The sequence below is a fragment of the Chiloscyllium plagiosum genome, chromosome 23 (assembly GCF_004010195.1).
Source record: "Chiloscyllium plagiosum isolate BGI_BamShark_2017 chromosome 23, ASM401019v2, whole genome shotgun sequence".
Lineage (NCBI taxonomy): Eukaryota > Metazoa > Chordata > Chondrichthyes > Orectolobiformes > Hemiscylliidae > Chiloscyllium > Chiloscyllium plagiosum.
Window position 1 is genome coordinate 20,143,259 of NC_057732.1, and position 20,632 is coordinate 20,163,890.

A 20,632-nucleotide genomic window follows, 5' to 3' on the forward strand; every position below is an offset into this window, starting at 1 on the left:
TGTCTGCGTGGGTTTCCTCCGGGTGCTCCGGTTTCCTCCCACGCTCCAATGAAGTGCTGGTCAGGTAAATTGGCCATGCTAAATTGCCCGTAGTGTTAGGTAAGGGGTAAATGCAGGGGTATGGGTGGGTTGCGCTTCGGCGGGTCGGTGTAGACTTGTTGGGCCGGAGGGCCTGTTTCCACACTGTAAGTAATTTAATTTTTTAATTTTAATCTATAAAGAAGCTTCCAATAAACCATTCTCTTTCTATGAATGTCAAAAAGAATATAACTTTTATGTATGGACAAATGATGGAAAACTGGTCTAGAGCAGCAAATTGAATTATTTTTCAGCACGGAGACTTGATAATACTGGTCATGGGTAGACAAGAATGCATTGCATTTCTTTCGTACAATGAAAATTGATAGCATAATTTCACTGTTTAATTTTTGTGCATTGAAAAAACATGGTTGGTAGGGGGTGACAGTACCATTGCGATAATGTCACAGGACTTGTAATCTAAGATAATGTTCAAGGGACATCAGTAAAAATCCTATTATGGCAAATGGTAAAATCTAAATTTGCTTAGTAAATCTGGAATTCAAGTCTTGCTCTACAATTTAGTTCAATTTTGTTCTGTCTAACCATTTCCAGGCATTAACTCCATCATGATAAAGTTTAATGGTTAGTAGTTACTCACCGATACCAAACTCGCATTAATCATGCATTACTATTAATGCTGACTACAAGCCAGGCTGTCTGACTGTGGAGAACTTCATATCCAAACCTGATCTGTCATTACCTGGTCCCCATTTATCAAACAAATTGCATATCTTCTCTAATTTATGACTCATTAACTATTTGGAAGTACAGACATTTTAGACATATCTGGTGTCAATTTGGGCACAAAAGATTTCCCAAATAGAAATTAAATAATCCGATTACCTGAAAGGCTCACATGACATGTTATGGGTGGAAACCGGTTCGGGGCAGGGATAGTAGTTAATCATCTTGGTCCAGATATTGTGGTGTGAGGTTAACTTGATCAAGTAGCTGCACTTATTCTGCCTGATATACTCATGTATTTGTATGTTTTTGATCAAAATGTTTAGGAATATTCCTGTACTTCAGACTTTTTTACCAAAGTGCAATGGAATCTTGTATGACTTGCTGAGCAAGTAATTAGGGTGTAGGTTTAACATCTAAAAGAGAACACTTCCAACATACAGGACATCCTCATTACTGTGGTAAATATACATATTCAAGTCTGTGACATGGTCAGAATCCATGACTTTCTGTTTGAGAAAGAGAGAATGTTGCCAGCTGAAATTGCATGCATATTTATGAAAACCTAATTCATATCCCTTTCTCTAACTCTGCTATAGGTATCAAACTGCTTTTCTGGCCAAGATTCTGCATATGTTATAATTTCTGCTTTTAAATTTATTTTGTAGACGCTTATTGACATATTCCGGAATATTCGACAAACCAATATTGCAGACTTCATTGCTGGCTTGATTACCTTTGTCGTGGTTGTAATTGTAAAAGAAATCAACACTCGTTACAAAGAGAAGATTAAAGTGCCTATTCCTATTGAAGTGATTGTGGTAAGTAAATTAAATCAATCGTGAAATCATAGAGGTAGTTTCAATCAACCCCTTAGGTAAGGGTGGAATATCTGCATTTTTTTTGGCTTTTGATCTTTTTATACACACTGATACCAGATTTCATAGCAACAGACAGCTGTTTGGTACTCCACCAATGTGCCTGTTATTTGCAGAAGTGTCAACATTGAATGCCCAACAATAGAAGGGTTAATCTGATCACATAATACTGTTGTCACATGATGTTCACCCTGGGGCAGTTGGAATGAGTGTCCTATTTTTTACTTCCTCTAATCCTAGGGACTGTCACATCTGTTCTGTTCCCCACCTGCTGCTCTAATAAATTCATTAAGACCTTATGATCCAATTTGGCTTGTTACCTCACAGTGCCAGGAGAAGTTAGTGTCTATTTTCTGAACAATTTTGTTACAAGATTGAATTCAATTAGTTACGACTACACAGTTCATTGGTGTTCTGACCAACCCTATTTGTTTGTTCATAACCAGATTCCGCTGTACAGCTAAGTAGGAAACATTTATAAAGTTGCATTTTATTTTTGTAAACTTTTTTTGGCAAAAACATCGTTCCCAATGGTTAAGCAAGGCTTACACAGACAGAAATGATTTGCTTACCCAAGCCAGGAAAAAATAAAGCAGTCGTTTGCATGGATGCAGAACCTATTACAACCTCAAAACTAAAAGTACTCAATAGATAACTTTGGAACTTGTTATAAATTTGGAAATATAGTAACCATTTTGAACAGCTTGGAACCATAAATAGCAAGAAGGTGATGGCTAGATAATTTGGTTATTTATTGGAAAAGTAATATTGAGTAGAAGGGAGAGCGTCCCTATTCTTCAAGTAGGTACTAGAGCCTCTTTCATGAAGAGCCAAGATGACCAAATGAGGCTTGTACTCAACATCATCATCACAGGGTAGTATCACTGACAGCACAGTATTCTTTCAGTATAGCATGGGAACATCAACATTAGTTTGTACGTTCAAGAATGCAGAATGCTTCTTGAACACCCATTGTTCTGACCTCATTCAAAGGTGTGACCATGGAGCAAGATTGACATTTTCATGTTGGCTGCCTTAATTCGAGTCATAGTTGCTGGAGTGTGCACAATTCAAACTTTGGTAAATGCACATCATTTGCCTTGAGGTGTTGCTTCCACAGTTGGGGGCTGCCCCTTACATCAGTTAAATAAGTTCCACAGGACTCGATATTTCCCACCGAGATGTTAGAATTGAGCTTTAGAATTTTAATGCCGAGTGTCAATTTAGGTCCAAACCATCCATGAAAAAAACTAAGACCGCTTTCTTTTTTATTTACCTATTTTCTTAATTTACCTGTTCAGAGATTATTATAACACACCTCTGGAGGAGGTGGGACTTAAACTCGGGTTTCTCAGTTCAGGGATAAGGGACCCTACCTCTGCACCATAAGAGGGCCCCTTTAAAACAGCTTTCTTTGTATGTGGTGGTAATTAACAAATCATGTTTTGTTAACAACCTAATGTTGTACACACCCAGTCACCTGTCTATTTACCCTGTATATCTCAAGCCAATTAGTTAAGCTATTGATCCAAAATCACCTGTTTAACCAGTTGCTATATTAACATCAAGGAAGGGCACATTGTTTTAGTTTTTGCTAACTATAGCTTAAAAGACTACAGAACTGGATTATTGGCAGTCATGAAGAAAGACATAGCTCAGAAACTTGAGCACTCTTGACTGCTGATCATCAGTTACAATTGGATTTTTGTGCAGAGGGAATGATAAACATTTTAACTGTAGTGTCAATCCCTCCTCTGACATTTTGTCAGATTGCTACTGTAACCCTAAGGTCAGCCCAATGAAATTTGTTTGGAAAAACGACTGGCCCCAGTTGTTGCTGGTTACGGTTTCTGCAACACATTTTCACTCATTAAGCCAGTTGTGTAGTCAGGGCATGACATCCCAAAAACTGGGAATCCTGTTTCCCTGCCAATAAGTAATTGATGTAAAACAGGAGACTGTTATGCAGGTCAGAGGGTGTGTAGGAGGGAGGGAATGCTTCAAGATGGAAAAGTAGCCTGGGACCCCGAACACGGGAATTTTTTTAAATTGCAGAATTGACCATATATATCGGGAGAGGCAGGTGACTGTCTTTCACGTAGCTACAGTTGTGCAGGTGACCACTGCCCTTCTGCTAATCAAATATCTACCCAGTGATAACCCAGTAATGAGTCAGCACTGGTAGGGAAACCAATCTTGGCATAATTATCATGAGCAATGTTTTTCAGCAAGATGCATGTTTATCATGAAACTGTCATGAAGAGCCAAGGCCATTTTGAAAAAAAATCAAATAATGGCCATGGATTCTGCTGTTGTCTGGTGCAAAGATGATCTTAGGTCTCTGCAAGTGGATGGTGAAACCATGGAACCAATTCGTAACTGCCACTGAAGGGCCTGTCACTGGGATCAGTATCTAATGAAGGATGGCAGGCTGCCAACTCAGTTAGAAGATCTGTAGCTTTGGAAGCAACACTGCTAATAGTGGCTGCTGTAATGGCTGCAAACCAGATAATCTGTCTATTCACGGGCATTGTGTTTACACGAAAAACTTCTCTTATGTGCCATGCTTGGCTTTTGGAGGGATTGAACTCTCCAGTAGCTCTGCTTTCTCAACCTTGACTTTTTTCAGTTATTTCTCTTCACTCAGAGCAGCTGATGGTTCTCTGGGACATTAGTGACTTTCAAGCCTCTTGGGGCCAAGAGAACAAACATTGTGCAGTGGTTCCTCTGTAGCTTATACAGTCTACAGAAAGAAAGGTCCCCTGGGAATATACCACTGTTCACTACACGGCAGAAGGTAGTCCCAGTGCCAAAATAAATATTTGCAAGGTCACAAAATAATCCTCTGTAAGCTTACTAGTTAAATTACAATTAACTAATGTCTATCTCTGGTCAGTAGCCAGCTGTACTGTTGTCGTTCCTGCCTGTGGTAATATTCTAGGTCAGTGAGAATACATTGGGCTCTCCTCCTGATGCCTTCCATGTCACTTTATCATCCTCCTGATTCCCATCCTGTCTCGAGGTGACTGGTAAAGTACGACCCTAGGAATTGAGATCTTGATATAGAATAGGTTAAAGTTAGAACATGATTGGTGAACATACTGGGAGAAGTCACAATATATAAACCTGGTTGATTTTTGAACATGTATGTTTGCTTGTTCCAGACTATTATAGCTACAGGCGTCTCCTATGGTGCTAACTTGAAACAGAAGTACAATGCTGGAATTATTAACAACATTCCAACAGGGTAAGAAGATTACATTTGAATATCGGATCCTTTTTTAAAATGTCGCAATTTTTGGATTGCAGTTTAAATTTGCTGTTTGTATTCTTTGTTGCTAATGAGAGAGCTTTTGTCAGATTGAGTACAGAAGTGTTTGAATATTTTTTCATTTTGCTCTTGTGAACAGATTTTTACCGCCAGTGAGCCCAGATGTGAGCATCTTTGGTGAAGTGGGTGCATCAGCTTTTTCCATTGCTATAGTAGGATATGCTGTGGCTGTTTCAGTTGCTAAAGTATTTGGCACCAAACATGACTATCCCATTGATGGGAACCAGGTAAGAGAAAATTGGATGTAGTGTCACTTTGCTTTTGGTGCCTCAGTTATTATTAGGAGACTCTGTGGTGCAGTGGGTAATATCCCTGCCTCTGAGCCAGCAGCAGTGGGTTTGATAATACTCGGTGTCTAACCATGGAATGTGCATTCACAATATGGCCATAAAACATGATTATTCACCTGTGAATCCTCTCAATATACCTATTGAAGGTAGTGAGAGTGGGAAGCAATCCTGCCTAGTCATCCATGGTGTGGTATGGTGCTGCTAACAGCCTCTGCTGACCTGTTCCAGGAAGGATTAGCCATGGAAACAGCAAACAAAGTGTGGCGTCACAAGATGCAAGGAAAGCTCTGAGTTATATTTGAAGTTAAAATAGCTGTAGCTTGCATTGCTAACATATAATCTGTCATTAGTAAGCAAGATTCTGCTGTTTTTTGTATTTGGATGCTTGTTCTTAAAGCTTGAGCTTCACCGACGTATCCATCTTTCTCTTTTTTTATTTTTGAGTAAAGTTTAGTAATCAAAATTTGATTTCTATTATAATTGTTGTTAATTCTTACATTACTGGAGTTGGATGGAATATGAAACAATGTCCTGCCTGACAAAGTTTGGAAGTCAACATTGTTCCATTCAGTAGTTTGAGAGCTACCAATTACATTAAGACAAGTCACACCTGCTATATTGCGATATTCAGTAAAACTTAGCAAGAATTTGAAACAAGGCCAACTGTTGGGAAGTTGTTTATCCTGTCTGTTTACATATAGGTTGTGGAACAGGTGACATATTGACGTGTTCAGCTTCCTCATGTTGTTCTAGCTATTTATATTTTCAAATGAAAACATAGGTTTGAGTGACAATCATAAATTCATTTAGAGGACAGTGTTAGTTTTGAGATGAAACCATACATTTTGGTTTTGCAATAACCCAGCAGGAACTTAGTGAAAATGCCATAGGTATATTAGTTGTTTTAGCTGAGAAATATTGATCTGTTAACATAAATTTTAAGGAGTTGTAATTTTGGGATTGTTCAAGTTAAGATAAATTTTGGAGCCAGTTGTGCTTTTGAGACTAGGATGGAAGTGGCCCGAGAGCACTCCCAGTTCGCACTGTCTTTTGCTGAGACAATGGTATTCAGTTTTCTGGACTTGGATCATTTGCAATACCTGGTTGTCACCTGGCAAGATCTTGTCCTGGAATCACAAGTGAAATGACAAGAGAAGCCTGTATCTACCCTCCTTGGTGCCAGTATTATTGTCTTGCAATTGCTCGCTGCAGCAACCACCTGGGGGGAGGTACAAGTTAAACTACATGTGTTCATTTGTTTTGGGTTCCTTGCAGATTTTGCAAACCATAAGATGTCGGAGCAGAAGTTAGGCCACTCAGACTGTCAGGTCTGCTCTGCCATTCAGTGTTTCATGACTCATCTGATAATCCTCAGTTCCACTTTATCCTCACAATCCTTTATTCTCTGACTGATTTCCAACCTGCCATCTTGGCTTGAATTTAGTCAATGATCTAGCCTCAATAGCTATGTCTTTTTTTTTATTTAAAGAAAAAAATTCGGATTGACTACCTTCTGAGAGGTGGAAAAAGATCCTTCCCCATGTTAAATGGATAACTCCTTTTAATCTGAGATTAATCCCTCTGGTCCTAGACATTTTCACAAAGGGAAGCAGCCTCTCTGCATTTACTTATCAAGCCCCTAAGAATCTTGTATTTCAATAAGATATCCTTTCATTATTCTAAATTCCAGTGAGTACAAGTCAACCTACTCAGCCCCTCCACAAAAGAAAATCCCTCCATACCCAGAATTAACCTTGTAAGCCTTGTTTGGATTGTCTCCAGTGCCAGTATATCTCCCCTTTAGATAAGGGGACCAAAACAGCTCACAGTATTCAGTCGTCTGACTAGGATTTTGTATAGATTTAACAAGATCTTGTATTTCTGTCCTCCATTCCTTTCAAAATAAATGCCAAAAGTCATGGAGTCAAAGAACGTGGAAACAGATCCTTCGGTCCAACTCATCCACACTAATCAGATGTCCTAAACTGATATAGTTCCATTTGACCCATATCCCTCTAAATACCTTCCTATTTGTGTACCCATCCAGATCCTTCTGAATGTCATAATTGTACCTGCCTCCTCCATTACTCCTGGCAGCTCATTCCATACACGCACCACCCTCTGTGTGAAAAGGTTGCCCCTCCTGGTCCCTTTTAAATCTTTCCCCTCTCACTTCAAACCTATGCTGTGTAGTTTTGGACGTCCCTACCCTAGGACAAGGAACATAGCCATTCTCTCTATCCAAGCCCCTCTCATGATTTTATAAATCTCTATAAGGTCACCCCTCAGCCTCTGACGCTTCAGGGGGAAACAACCCCGGCCTATTCAGCCATTGCTCAGCATTTATTGTCCAACTATAGCTGGTCTTCAGAAGGAGGTCGTGAGGCGCTTTCTTAAACTGCTGCTATCATTTGGTGTAGTTACAGCCACAATACCATTAGGAAGGGAATTCTCTGTCCATTTGCCTTCCCTATTACCTACTGAATTTGGACATTTAGTTTTTTGTGATTCATGAACAAGGATTCCCAATCCCTTTATGCTGCAGTTTTCTGCTGAATTATTTTAAATAATATTCAGCTCTTCTATTCTTACTGCCAAAGCGCATATCCTCATGTTTTCCCATGTTATGTTCCGTTGCTGAGTTTTTACCCATTTATTTAACTTGTTTGTAATCCTCTGCAGACTCTGTGTCATCTTCATTACTTGCTTTCCCTTGTCACGTGCTAATTTGGCAATAATACATTCACTTCTGTCATACAAGTCATTAATATATATTATAAATAATTTCACCCACCACGAGGCACTTCCTAGTTACAGGCAGATATCCTGCCTCCTTTTATGCCAATTCTGTTTGCTAATAGATATCTAGTTGGGGCAGGCAATGGCCTAGTGGTATTATCACTATACTGTTGACCGAGGTAATATTCTGGGGACCCAGGTTCGAATCCTGCCACAGCAGATGAAGTAAGAGTCTAATGATGACTGTGAATCCACTTCCAATTATCGGAAAAACCCACCTGGTTCACTAATGTTCTTTAGGGAAGGAATCTGCCATCCTTGCCCAGTCTGGCATACATGTGACTCCAGACCCACAGTAATCTGGTTGATTCTTAACTGCCCTCTAGGCATTAAATGCTGGCTTGGCCCTTATCCTGTGGATAATTTTTTTTTAAAAATCTAATTCTCTCTCCATACCCAAGACCATGGGCTGTTATCTTGTGAAGTAGCATTACAGATGGCACTCTTTATTATACTCGTTTTGGAAATCCAAATATATTACAGACAAACCTCGATTATCCGGAAGATCACAACGTCCCAATACTTGGCTAAACTGTGTTACCCAGCATTTGATTATGTGACAAAATACTCCCCACCCATCTCGTTCGGATAATCAAGGCTCCTCTGTATATCTGCTATTTCTTCTTTGTCCATTCTGCTTATTACCTCCTCAACCCTCCAGTCTCTGGAGCATCTTGGCAGAGATTTGACCTGCAGTATTGTTGAGTACACCTCCAATTTTGGAAATCTTTTTTATTGACAGTATCTTCCATGTAAAGCAGTTCATCTTATTTATGCAGTTATTTTTTTCTCTCTTCCTGTTGGTCCAAAACGTTTGTGTTTTCTCATGGATCTCATGTAATGGAAAGGATATACCAGGTATAACAACAGAGATTAGAATCTGTCCATACCCCCTTGAGTGCTACAGATGTGAAGGTGACTGAGTTAAAGAATTATTTTTAAATATTCCAAATTGAATATAACTGAACAGTTGTTTACAGTGTAAATTGACAATCTACATTCATAGAAGAAAAATCTGCTTAATCGTATTCAAAATGTCACTGAGTTTTATCAAAGTAGCAAATTATATGATAGTTCACTTGCTGTGAACAATCATTTGCATGTTTATTTATACAATTGTGCAATCTTCCAGGAATTCATTGCTCTCGGAATTTCGAATATTTTTGGTGGCTGTTTCTCAAGCTTTTTGGCAGGCACTGCTCTGTCCCGTACAGCAGTACAGGAAAGCACTGGCGGCAAAACTCAGGTAAAGAATGAACAAAGATTACATGTGAGTTTATGCTCAGTCACCAAATCTCATGGCCATGTTGTGTCACTCTTGCAACTGAGTGACTTGTTAGGCCAGTTCACCACATAATGGAATAAATAAAGAACAAACGTAGCAAGCACAAGAAGCTTTACAGAAGCCATTTGATAATAAACCATGTTCTACACCTGTTAGCAAAATTGAATGGCATGAAATTAAAGGAGTATCGGGAGCATGGGTATGAAATTGGTTGAGGAAGTAGTGTAAAGAGGAGTGGCAGTTGCTTGGATGTAAACGATATACATAGTGATGTAATAAATTAAATACTGTATTCAAAGCCCATAGACTCCCACTGCTACCTTGACTACATTTCTTCACACACTGCCTACTGAAAAAGACTCCATTCCCTTCTACCAGGTTCTCGATCTGTTCTGGCGATGTCTTCCAAATTAGCACTTTGTTTCCTTGACCCTGGATTCCCAACCGCTATGGATGACATAGCCTCCATTGTGCCTGGTCTGATTTTTGCACACTTCTGCTCTCATCCTTCCCCTTTCTCCCTGGATAGCTTTCCCTTTGTGCAACCTTCTACCCCCAACAACTGTTCAAATTGATGAAACAGCATCCACTGTTTTGCCAGCTCCAGCATGAAACCTCTTCCTCCAGCCCTTCCTTTCAGCATTCCTACAGGCTGTTCCTTCTGTGATACCCTGAGTCACTCTTGCCTTCCCTGTGACATTTTTCTGTGCAAGTGCTGGAAACTTAGCACCTATCTTTTTGCCTCTTCCTTTCCCACCATCCAAGGTCCCAAAGACTACATCCAGGTGATTTATTTGTACTGCTATCAATTGTATATGTGCATGACATGGTGGCCTCTGCATTGAAGAGGCCAAATGTTGTTTCAGTGACTGCTTTGTGGCACTCAGTCTTTGCACAGGCAAGAGGAAGTGGGAGATATAATTTTAATTCTGCACCTTTCTCCCACTCTGACCTTTCTATCTATGCCTACAAAAGTGTTCCACAAGCTCAAAGCACACCACCTCATCTTTGGTCTTGGCAATAGACCCAATTCAACAACCCCTACCTGCATTTTGTTCTTTTTTCTTTATCCCCTCATTTTGATTCAGATGATTGCTTTTCAGCTTTGCAGAACCCATCTTTGTTTATTTGCTATATCTGTTACTACACTTTTTGGCTTTTGTGTCATGAAATATTTAGTTGATCTCTCCCATCTTCTATCCTATCAAAGACCTATTTTATTCCTCCTTGACTTTCCTCCCTGCCTTCCTACTGGCCTAGAACTCTGGCATGCCCATCCTCCTCCTTCAGTAATGATGAACGGTTGTCAACCTGCAATGTTAACCATGTTTCTGTCCAGCCTAGCCTGCTGAGTGCTTCCAGCATTTGTTGTTTTCCAGCATTTACAGTATCTTTCTTTTTGCGTTAGATGTTGTGCTAAGTTTTTTATAAAACACTAGTTAGAACCCAGCTGGAATATTGTTCCAATTCTAGACACTGTGTACTTGGAGAAGGATAACATGGCCTTGGAGCAAGAAAGGAAACTTATCAGTAAGGTATCTGAGATGTGGGCTTTCATTTACATGAAAGGAGAAGAGAGGTACAATGGCTCAGGGTCCTGGGTTTGATTCCACTCTCGCCAACTGTCTATGTGGAGTTTGCATTTTCTCCCCAAGTCTGTGTAAGTTTCCTCTGGGTACTCTGGTTTCCTCCCACAGTCCAAAGATGTTCAAGTTAGGTGGATTGGCCATGCTAAATTGCCCATACTGTTCAGGGATGTGCAGGCTAGGTGGGTTTGCAATGGGAAATGTGGGGTTTACAGGGATAGGGTAAGTGGGGTGGGTCTGGGTGGGATGATCAGTGCAGACTTGATGGGCTGAATGGTTTCATTCCATGCTGTAGAGATGCTGTGACTCTAAGAAGCTGAGGTAGCTCTCCATTGGGGCATTGATAGATACATTCAAAAACATGAAAGATATCGATAGAGTAGGTAAGAGAAAACTATTTCCACTGGAAGAACACTTTGTAACCAGGGTCAACAGTAGTTCGTAGAAGAGCCAGAGGAAAAGAGAGAAGAAATTATTTTCTGCAGTGAGTATAATGCATTGGCTGAAAAGATGCTGGAAGCAAATAACTTAACATTCAAAAGAGAAGTGGCTAAGGTGCTTGAAGCAGAAAGTCTTTGCAGGATTATGGGGAACAGCAGGGGAATGGGATTGCCTGTCAAAGTCATCTTTGACTGCTGTCTGCTGAACAGTTGTGTGTGTTGTATTGTGCAGATTCAGTGAAAGGGCTCAATAACTTTCCTGACTGTTCCCATCAAATCCCTTGTGATTTTTAATTGACTACGCAATGAACCTTGTGAAGACATTGGAAAAGTTCTTAAATGTAGCATCACATCACAAACCTTTTTTTTTAAACTATTGCACTGTAATAAAAATTTTATGTGTTAGCATTGATAACTTTGCTTATATTTTCACAGATTGCTGGACTTCTAACGGCAGTAATTGTGATGATTGCCATCCTCATTGTTGGAAAACTACTTGAACCTCTGCAGAAGGTAATGTTATTATTTCAAAGCATGCTATGTATCGAACCATCAGGCTAATTCAGCAAAGGGGACATTACTATATTTTGGGTGTGTATCTCTCTGAATTGGGCTGATGGCCTAATTTCAGAAGCTATAAATTCAGCATTGTTAAGGTTTAGTGTGATTTCCAAATACACCTTGTGAGAGACCGAAAGCATATTTAGTGCCATTTCTTAATTCAATCCTCATATTCCCACCCCACCCATTTTCTCAAATCCCTCCTGATTCCAATTCATGTTGTTCCTACAGTGTAGCCTATAGTGGTTCACTATTGGTATTGCAGTCATTTGAATGACTTCGAATCATAGAATCCCTACAGTGTGGAAGCAGGCCATTTGGCGTAGAGTCCACACAGATCCTCCAAAGAGCATCACACTGAGACCTAGCCCCCTACCCTATCCTTGTAACCTTGCATTTCCCATGGCTGATCCACCTAGCCTGGACATCTCTCGACCAAAATGGGGCAATTTAGCATGGCCAATCTATCTAACCTGCACACCTTTGGACCATGGGAAGAAACTAATGCAACCAGAGGAAACCCACACAGACACAGGGAGAATGTGCAGATTCCACACCGACTGTCACCCACAGTGGGAATCAAATCCAGGTCCCTGGCGCTACAAGTCTGCAGTGGTAACCACTGAGCCACTTTGTCGCCCACTGGTCACTAACATTTGCTTTTCTTTTGCCTTTTTGTCCAAGCTGCAGACAAAGTCCACCACAAGCACTGCTCTGTTGCAATTATGAAGATGACCACAGCATTGAATGTCTGTGTGATCCTTTCATAACACCGTTGGAATGTTTTGCCAAAGTGCTCTGCTGCATTGCACATTTGGCAGAAGCTTTGTTTACCTGGGAGCAGGTCTTATTATTCATTCTTTTAAATTTTAAAAAACAGCTTCTGGGACCACAGCATTAACTGATAGTTAGCACCAACTAAATTCCTGGCATTTGGCCTTTACCTCAGGAGGGTGAGAATACAAAGAGATTGAAGTTATGTTCCAGTTGTTCCGAGCTCTGCTTGGACTACATTCTGGATATTGCACTTCAAGGATACGTTAGCCATGGAAGGGGTGTGGCAAATATACCCAAGAACTGAATTATGAGGAACAGGTTGCATAGACTAGATGTGTATTCCCTCTAACATAGAAGACTTAACTGATGATCAAATTGAGGTGTTAGTTTTGCATGTTCCAAACTGAGAGTTTGCTAGATGTATTTGTTTAGTCAAGGATTATGGAACCATGACAGACAAATGTAGTTAAGATGCAGGTCAGTCATTTTGTTGCTGAATGGTGAAAAACAGTTAAGGGCTGAATGGTTTACTCTTGTTTCTGTATTATCGGATAGCAATGACCCTGACATCATTACACACACACAACTCTATTGCGTAAGTGGAGAGGAAAGTGTTCAATTCTGTTACTGCCAGATGATCTTTGACCACAAGATCTGAATCATGACAGTGAATATCTAACAACTGGGACTTGCCTACACTTTGGTGTGATGGACTAGAGCACCATTGGAGCAGGCAGATTCAACAAGTGGTGTCTGGGGGACAAGGAGACAGCCCTCATTAAATACCCTCTTGACAAACTGGAACAGACCAAAGGCTTGTGAGTTGAACAGGATGCTTAAGCAGTTATTCCACTACTTGGACAAATTGGACATTCATGAGCTGTAACTAGCCAACATGTCCAAAATCATTACACAATTACTGCTTGTTTCAGAAATGTCATCAGCGAGATATAATCAAGAGGGATAGAATTGAGCAGTAGCAACAGACAAGCAGAAGAAAGAAATGGTTGAATGTGTTTTGTAATCGGGAAAGCTCGACAATTAACCTAAAATTTCTCCTGCATTCCTGCATGTATGCTCCTAACATTGAGTATCATTTGATTGCCTAGCAACATGCTTTGTATTACAAACTACCCTATATGATCTGAAACTGAATATGTCCTTCTCAAATACTTGATATTACAGTGAAAGAAAGTACAAGAATGTTTGTTCCCTGCTTTGTGTTTTCTTAATATTTTGCATTAGTAATTGTTATGTAAGAGCATCTTTTTCTTGGTGATGTCTTAGTGAGTAAAATGAGGTGGTGATCTTCTATGACTCAGGCCCTATATTTCTCATCCAGTTCTCTGCCTTTATGAAATGGGGTGGGCAGGGTTTGGCACTGCACTCACTCAATATTTTTCAGTCCATATATCTTTTGCTATGATCTGGCTAGCACGAATCCTTCAGAATGAGCAGGGAAAAAAAACATTCACATTGAAAGATGTGGAGTTGCTATGGCATTTCTCACAACCTGATGAGTTAGACTCCAGTATGGAATGGAAAGCTCTGTCCATTGAAGTCTCGCCCCTTATCATTTGCAACCACAGCTTTAGATCTCTGACTTCTGATAAAATCTCCGAGGCTGGGAAATTTGCTCTCTTTTCCATAGAAGAATGTAACTTTCTACATTCTTTATCGAATTGTACACTCGCAGATTCTACAACACACACCATCGAGAATATTCTGAAAGGACATCGGATTGAACAAAATGCCTTTGGTCTTGCACTGACTCTCTTCCATCGATCAAGCAGCAACCGACGAGCAGGAGAATTGATGTTTCGGGATCCTGATGATCCGGGCTTATGCCTGAAACGACAATTCTCCTGCTCCTCTGATGCTACCTGACGTGCTATGCTTTTCCAGCACCACACTTTTTGACTCTGAGTCTCCAGTATCTGCAGTCCTCACTTTCTCATCTCTTCCATTGATGGTTCGTGTCAAATATAAAATCCTGACCCTCCATGGATGTGTGTGGTGGTGAGAGAGCTAGGAAAGATGGGGCAGAATTCCAGGACTTCTTTGCTGTGAGTTCCATTTGTTGCTCTTCCCTCTTCCCCTGTGCTGTATCCTTCATGAGGTAATTCCCTCAACCACCTCACACTAATGAGCTGTAAGGTTTATTTCCAGACATTTCATTACCCTAGTAGGTAACATCTTCAGTGGGCCTCAGGCGAAGCAATGCTGAAAATTCCTGCGTTCTATTTATATGTTTGGGTTTCTTTGGGTTGGTGATGTTATTTCCTGTGGTGAAATCACTTCCTGTTCCTTTTCTCAGGGCGTGGTAGGTGTGGTCTAACTCGATGTGTTTGTTGATAGAGTTCCTGTTGAAATGCCATGCTTCTAGGAATTCTCGTGTATGTCTTTGTTTGGTGTGTCCTATGATGGATGTGTTGTCACAGTCGAAGTGGTGTCCTTCCTCATCCGTATGTGACGATACTAGTGAGAGAGGGTCATGTCTTTTTGTGGCTAGTTGATGTTCATGTATCCTGGTAGCTAGTTTTCTGTCTGTTTGTCCAATGTAGTGTTTGTTACAGTTCTTGTACGGTATTTTGTAAATAACATTAGTTTTGCTCGTCTGTATAGGGTCTTTCAAGTTCATTAGCTGCTGTTTTAGTGTGTTGGTGGGTTTGTGGGCAACCATGATGCCAAGGGGCCTGAGTAGTCTGGCAGTCATTTCCAAGATGTCTTTGATATAGGGGAGAGTGGCTAAGGTTTCTGGACGTGTTTTGTCTGCTTGTCTGGGTTTGTTGCTGAGAAATCGGCGGACTGTGTTCATTGGGTACACAATTCTTTTTGAATACGCGGTATAGGTGATTTTTCTCTGCTCTGCGTAGTTCGTGCCGCAGTGTGCATTGGCTCATTGGAATAATGTTCTGATGCAGCTTCATTTGGGATGATTGCTTCTGTAGTTCAATATTTGGTCCGTATGTGTTGGTTTCCTGTAGAGGTTTCCTCAGCAAGCAAACCTACATCCAAAACCTCAACCTGAGCTACAAATCTTCTCAACTCCCTAACCTCATACCAATCTCCACAAGTGAAATGCTCAGTACTTATCTGGTGATATGTAATGGCTGCTGCTAAGAACCAACTTTACAATAGTGTTTTTTTTGCGTTGAAAATGGATTCTTAAAAATGAACTCCAGGAATGGGTAGATTGCCTAATGAGGAAAGGTGAGACCAACTAGGCCTGTCTCTTTTGGAGTTTAGTAGAATCAGAGCTGACTTCATTGAGACATGAGGTCCTGAGGGGACTTGACCAGTGGAAAAGATGTTCCCTTTTGTGGGCGAATCTAGAGTGAAGGGTCATTGTTTAAACATAAGGGGTCACCCATTTAAGATCGATGCAAGAAGATCTGAGGATTGAGTGTCTTTAGAATTCCCTTCCTCAAAAAGTAGCAGATGCTTTTCTTTACAAGGCAGCAGTTGATATATTGTTTATTACCAGGGGAATGAAAGATTATCAGGGGTATGTAGGAATATAGAGTTGAGGTTAAAATCTAATCAGCCAGGATCTTATTGAATGGTGGAGCAGGCCCCAAGTGCACAGTGGCTTGTTTATCCTTGTTTGTATGAAGTTTCTCCTGAGAAAACCTGCCCCCTGCAAATCACAGTGTCTTTTGACTTTATTAGTGAGTACACCTGGGATTTAGTCAAATTAAATGGCAAACATAAGAGTGGACTCAAAGAGCCTGCTTTCGCATTCAGTAGGTTCATGGCTGATCCGATTATGGTCTCCAATCCACTTTGCTGTCCATCCAGCTTGAACTAAACTCTTGAACTCACCTTGCAGAATCTGAAGTCAGCCAGCCCCTCGTGCTGGTCTCTCAATTCTACCACCAGTTTAGGCAGGATCACTGAAATCAGCATTATATTTGTAACTGGATTGGTGAGAATTAATTAACACAAAAGAATGGATTGGATTTTCATATTGATAATTATTTATTTCCATTGTTATGGTGCAGTACATCACCATACAGGAATGGTGCGTCTAAATAAAGACAATTATCATGGTTCAGCTGGATAGCTTAGTGTTATGAAATGCTCAAGCAGAATACCTTTAATGCATTCTTTTCAACTAATTCCTCAGGCTGTTTTGGGAGCAATTGTCATTGCCAATCTGAAAGGAATGTTCTGGCAAACCTTTGATGTTCCAGTGTTGTGGAGACAAAACAAAGTTGATTGTGTAAGTGTTTAATGAATATACAACTTGTAAAATATACAGCTTGTTTAAAAAACACACGAGCGTCATATTCATTTTAAAAATGTAACGGTTCTGATATGTCAGATGTATTTTACTTATCTTTTAACTGGAGAAGACCTTTGTAGAGATTCTCCTTGCCAGGATATCACGTGTAAGGAACATTCTATTTTCTTTGATTTGTCCCATTTATTTCAATGAAGTTTTATGTGAATAGTGATTTGCATGTGGTATTTTACTTGTGCAGATTGCATCCAAGCAATAAAAACTAGTAAATTTGCAATAATATTTTGAAATGTTATTCAGTGCAGTATATTTCATGGAAGTGTTGTGCAGTAGAATGGATCTTGTGTATTATTTATGTTGAACGTTACTGTAATTCTAAAATGACTGCAAGATTTATGGTGTACTGTTGTCAAATAAAGTTTCAAAAACCAAGCCTGTACTTCAAGAAAAGGATGTTCTTCAACTCATTCTTTTGCTTTTCTGTAGCTGATCTGGGTTGTGACATGGATTGCATCTATCCTTCTCGGACTAGATTTGGGGCTTTTAGTTGGTGTGTGCTTTGAGCTTCTAACTGTTGTACTTCGAACTCAGTTGTAAGTATTTGTGTAGCATTTTATTAGAATGATGCACTACTTAGTTTATAATTTTTCTGTGTGTAATCTTCATCTATTTAATATGATGTTCATTTTCTAGCCCTGTTAGTACTGCTTTAGGAAATGTACCAAGCACTGACATTTACAAGAACTTAAAGAAATATAAAAATGTAAGAACACTTTAAATTTGTTTTTAAGAAGATGTTCCAAAATCTAATGCAAACTTTACAAACACTAATGAAATATATATATATATTTTCTGCATATTCCATAGCTTGTTGAACCACCAGGAGTGAAGATCTTCAAATTTTCATCTCCTTTATATTTTGGAAGTGTTGATTTTTTTAAGGAGAAAGTGATTTCTGCTGTGAGTAAATCCACAATTCTGCATGTACAATAGCTACTAGATTGAAGGATCAACGTTTATTTTTTAAAAAAAAGGAGATTCAATGAATGCAATTGTTTCAGGTTGGATTTAATCCAGTTCGAGTGTTTAATAAACGCACCAAAGCATTGAAGAAGATTCAGAAACTTATAAAGAAGGGTCAGTTAAAAACGACAAAGGTAAGTCACACTCTAAGTGCTGTAATTATGTAGCTACGAAACAGTTCAGTTAGCTAAAGCTCGTGTTCAGTGTAACTTTAAATATTGCTTTCCATCTCCCGCTTTCAGTGACATTGTTGGCCATGCCATCTCTCTTTATTGCCTCTCCTCTGGAAATGATTCCTGCGAGATTACTGTCATTTTGATTTTATATTTCATTGCAATAATGTAGGCATTACTTTGCCACCAATAGCTTCTCATCTTTCTGATCACTATTTCAATATATGTTACTGTCACCTAGTGTTAAATTCTTAATTGACAATATATGCTAGACTTTCTGAGTAAGTCAAAGTTTTGTCGTGCTCAATATTACAAGAGCCAAAGCCATTCTGATTTGCCTGTCAATGGCACCAATGTATGTCTAGCTTGACTTCATTAACATGTAATTACACATGTCTGGCTATTTATTACAAAGTTCTCTTTCAATTCTAGATAAAAGAAAGGGGAGAAATAGGGAGGTATTTATATGAGGCTGAGAGAAGGTGAGTCATGGCTCCAGAAGCAAAGGTAGCAATAAAGAGGTGATAATGACAGTGCATAGAGAGATTATTGGGAGATTAGGAGCTGGGAATGACCAAGGCTGAAGGCAGTGCTGTTTGACAAAGTATGTGGGGGATGGGTGAAGCAGAGGCAAAATGGAAAACAGGGGAGAAGGGCAGCAAAGGGAGAAGAGGAGAGAAAAAGGTGATGAGAGAGTGGGGAGCGAGAGAAAGAGAGACAATCAAGAAATAAGAGGTCCAGAACAGTGGAAAAAAAAGAAATAAAATAAATAGGGGACTTTAACTTTTCAAACATAGACTCCTTTGCTCCCCTTCTCCCCTGTTTTTCCATTTTGCCTCTACTTCACCCCTCACCCCCCCATCACCCACATATTTTGTCACATAGGCTTCAACCTTGGTCATTCACAGCTCCTAATCTCCCTGTAATCTCTCTATGCACTGTCATTATCACCTCTTTATTGCTACCTTTGCTTCTGGAGCCATGACTCACCTTCTCTCAGCCTCGTATAAATACCTCCCTATTTCTCCCCATTTTTTATCTTTGAAAAGGGTCAATTAAGACTCAACATCAGCTCTTTTCTCTCCTTACAGATGCTGCCAGACCTGCTGAGATTTTCCAGCATTTTCTCTTGAGCTCTGGTCTATTCTTTTCCATCACTATTTTAAAACTGATAGAATTATGGTCGCTGACCCCAAAGTGTTCCTACACTGACACCTCAGTCACCTGCCTTACCTTATTTCCCAAGAGTAGGTCAAGTTTTGCACCTTCTCTCGTAGATACACATCCATATACCGAATCAGAAAATTTTCTTGTACACACTTAACAAATCCCTCTCCATCTAAACCCTTGACACTATGGCAGTCCGAGTCTATGTTTGGAAAGTTAAAGTCCCCTATCATAACCACCCTATTATTCTTACAGATAGCTGAGATCTCCGAACAAATTTGTTTCTCAATTTCCCTCTGACTCTGAGAGGGTCTATAATATAATCCCAATAAAGTGATCATCCCTTTCTTATTTCTCATTTCACCCAAATATCTTCCCTGGATGTATTTCCAGGAATATCCTCCCTCAGCTGTAATGCTATCTCTTATCAAAGATGCCACTTCTCTCCTCTCTTGCCTCCCTTTCTTTCCTTCCTGAAGCATTTGTATCCTGGAACATTAAGCTGCCAGTCCTATCCATCTCTACTTTCCCAGAGTTAACCCATCTATGTGACTGTATCTTTGACTTTTATCCCTTCCTATTACTGCCATCCATCACACCCCTTTGCTCTTGTATATTCCTCATTGCCATTAACTGTCTCTCCAACCAATCCATTCAGTCTGATAGCATTCACAACCAATGGCATTTATTGCAGATGTAATCCTCAGTAACACGTAAACTCTCCCTAAACTTCCACATGCTCAGTGGTTAGCACTGCTGCCTCACAGCACTAGGGACCCAGGTTCGATTCCAGCCTTGCCTGTGTGGTGTTTGCACATTCTCCCCATGTCTGCGTGGGTTTCCTCCGGGTACTCTGGTTTCCTCCCACAGTCCGAAGATGTGCAGGTTAGGTGAATTGGCCATGCTAAATTGCCCATAGTGTTAGGTACATTAGTTAGAGGGAAAGGGGTCTGGGTTACTCTTTAGAGGGCCGGTGTGGACGTGTTGGGCCAAAGAGCCTGTTTCCACACTGTAGGTAATCTAATCTAGGAGCATAACACTCTGCTAAGGGCCATTTTTGCTTCTTTCAATCCACAGACCCAGAAAATAGCCTGAAAAGTTCTTCTTTGCTTGTTGATCTCTACATGGCAACATACTGACCACCTGCTTTATGTACAACATGTCCCCTCCACTCTACAAATACTGGCCTTTCCACTTGTTTCAGCTTCCTCTTTCCCAGAATAGGCAGATACTAGTTTGCACATAATAGTCCTTGCTGGCCTCCTTTTTAATGGCCTTGTCAAACTCATTGCTAACTGTGCTTTTCATTCA

At 40.1% G+C, this 20,632-nt stretch overlaps 1 protein-coding gene across 6 annotated transcripts in view; it reads left to right on the forward strand.

Moving 5' to 3' along the window:
• slc26a4 (solute carrier family 26 member 4) overlaps positions 1-20,632 on the forward strand; it is a 66,240-nt gene that overhangs the window by 27,270 nt on the left and 18,338 nt on the right. For all 6 annotated transcript variants that reach the window (XM_043713675.1, XM_043713678.1, XM_043713679.1 and 3 more), the window contains 10 exons: positions 1,434-1,586; positions 4,808-4,890; positions 5,054-5,201; positions 9,196-9,309; positions 11,810-11,887; positions 16,842-16,937; positions 17,445-17,551; positions 17,652-17,721; positions 17,826-17,918; positions 18,020-18,115. In XM_043713675.1, coding sequence (XP_043569610.1) covers positions 1,434-1,586; positions 4,808-4,890; positions 5,054-5,201; positions 9,196-9,309; positions 11,810-11,887; positions 16,842-16,937; positions 17,445-17,551; positions 17,652-17,721; positions 17,826-17,918; positions 18,020-18,115 — 1,038 coding nt within the window. The remainder of the gene's footprint in view (positions 1-1,433; positions 1,587-4,807; positions 4,891-5,053; positions 5,202-9,195; positions 9,310-11,809; positions 11,888-16,841; positions 16,938-17,444; positions 17,552-17,651; positions 17,722-17,825; positions 17,919-18,019; positions 18,116-20,632) is intronic.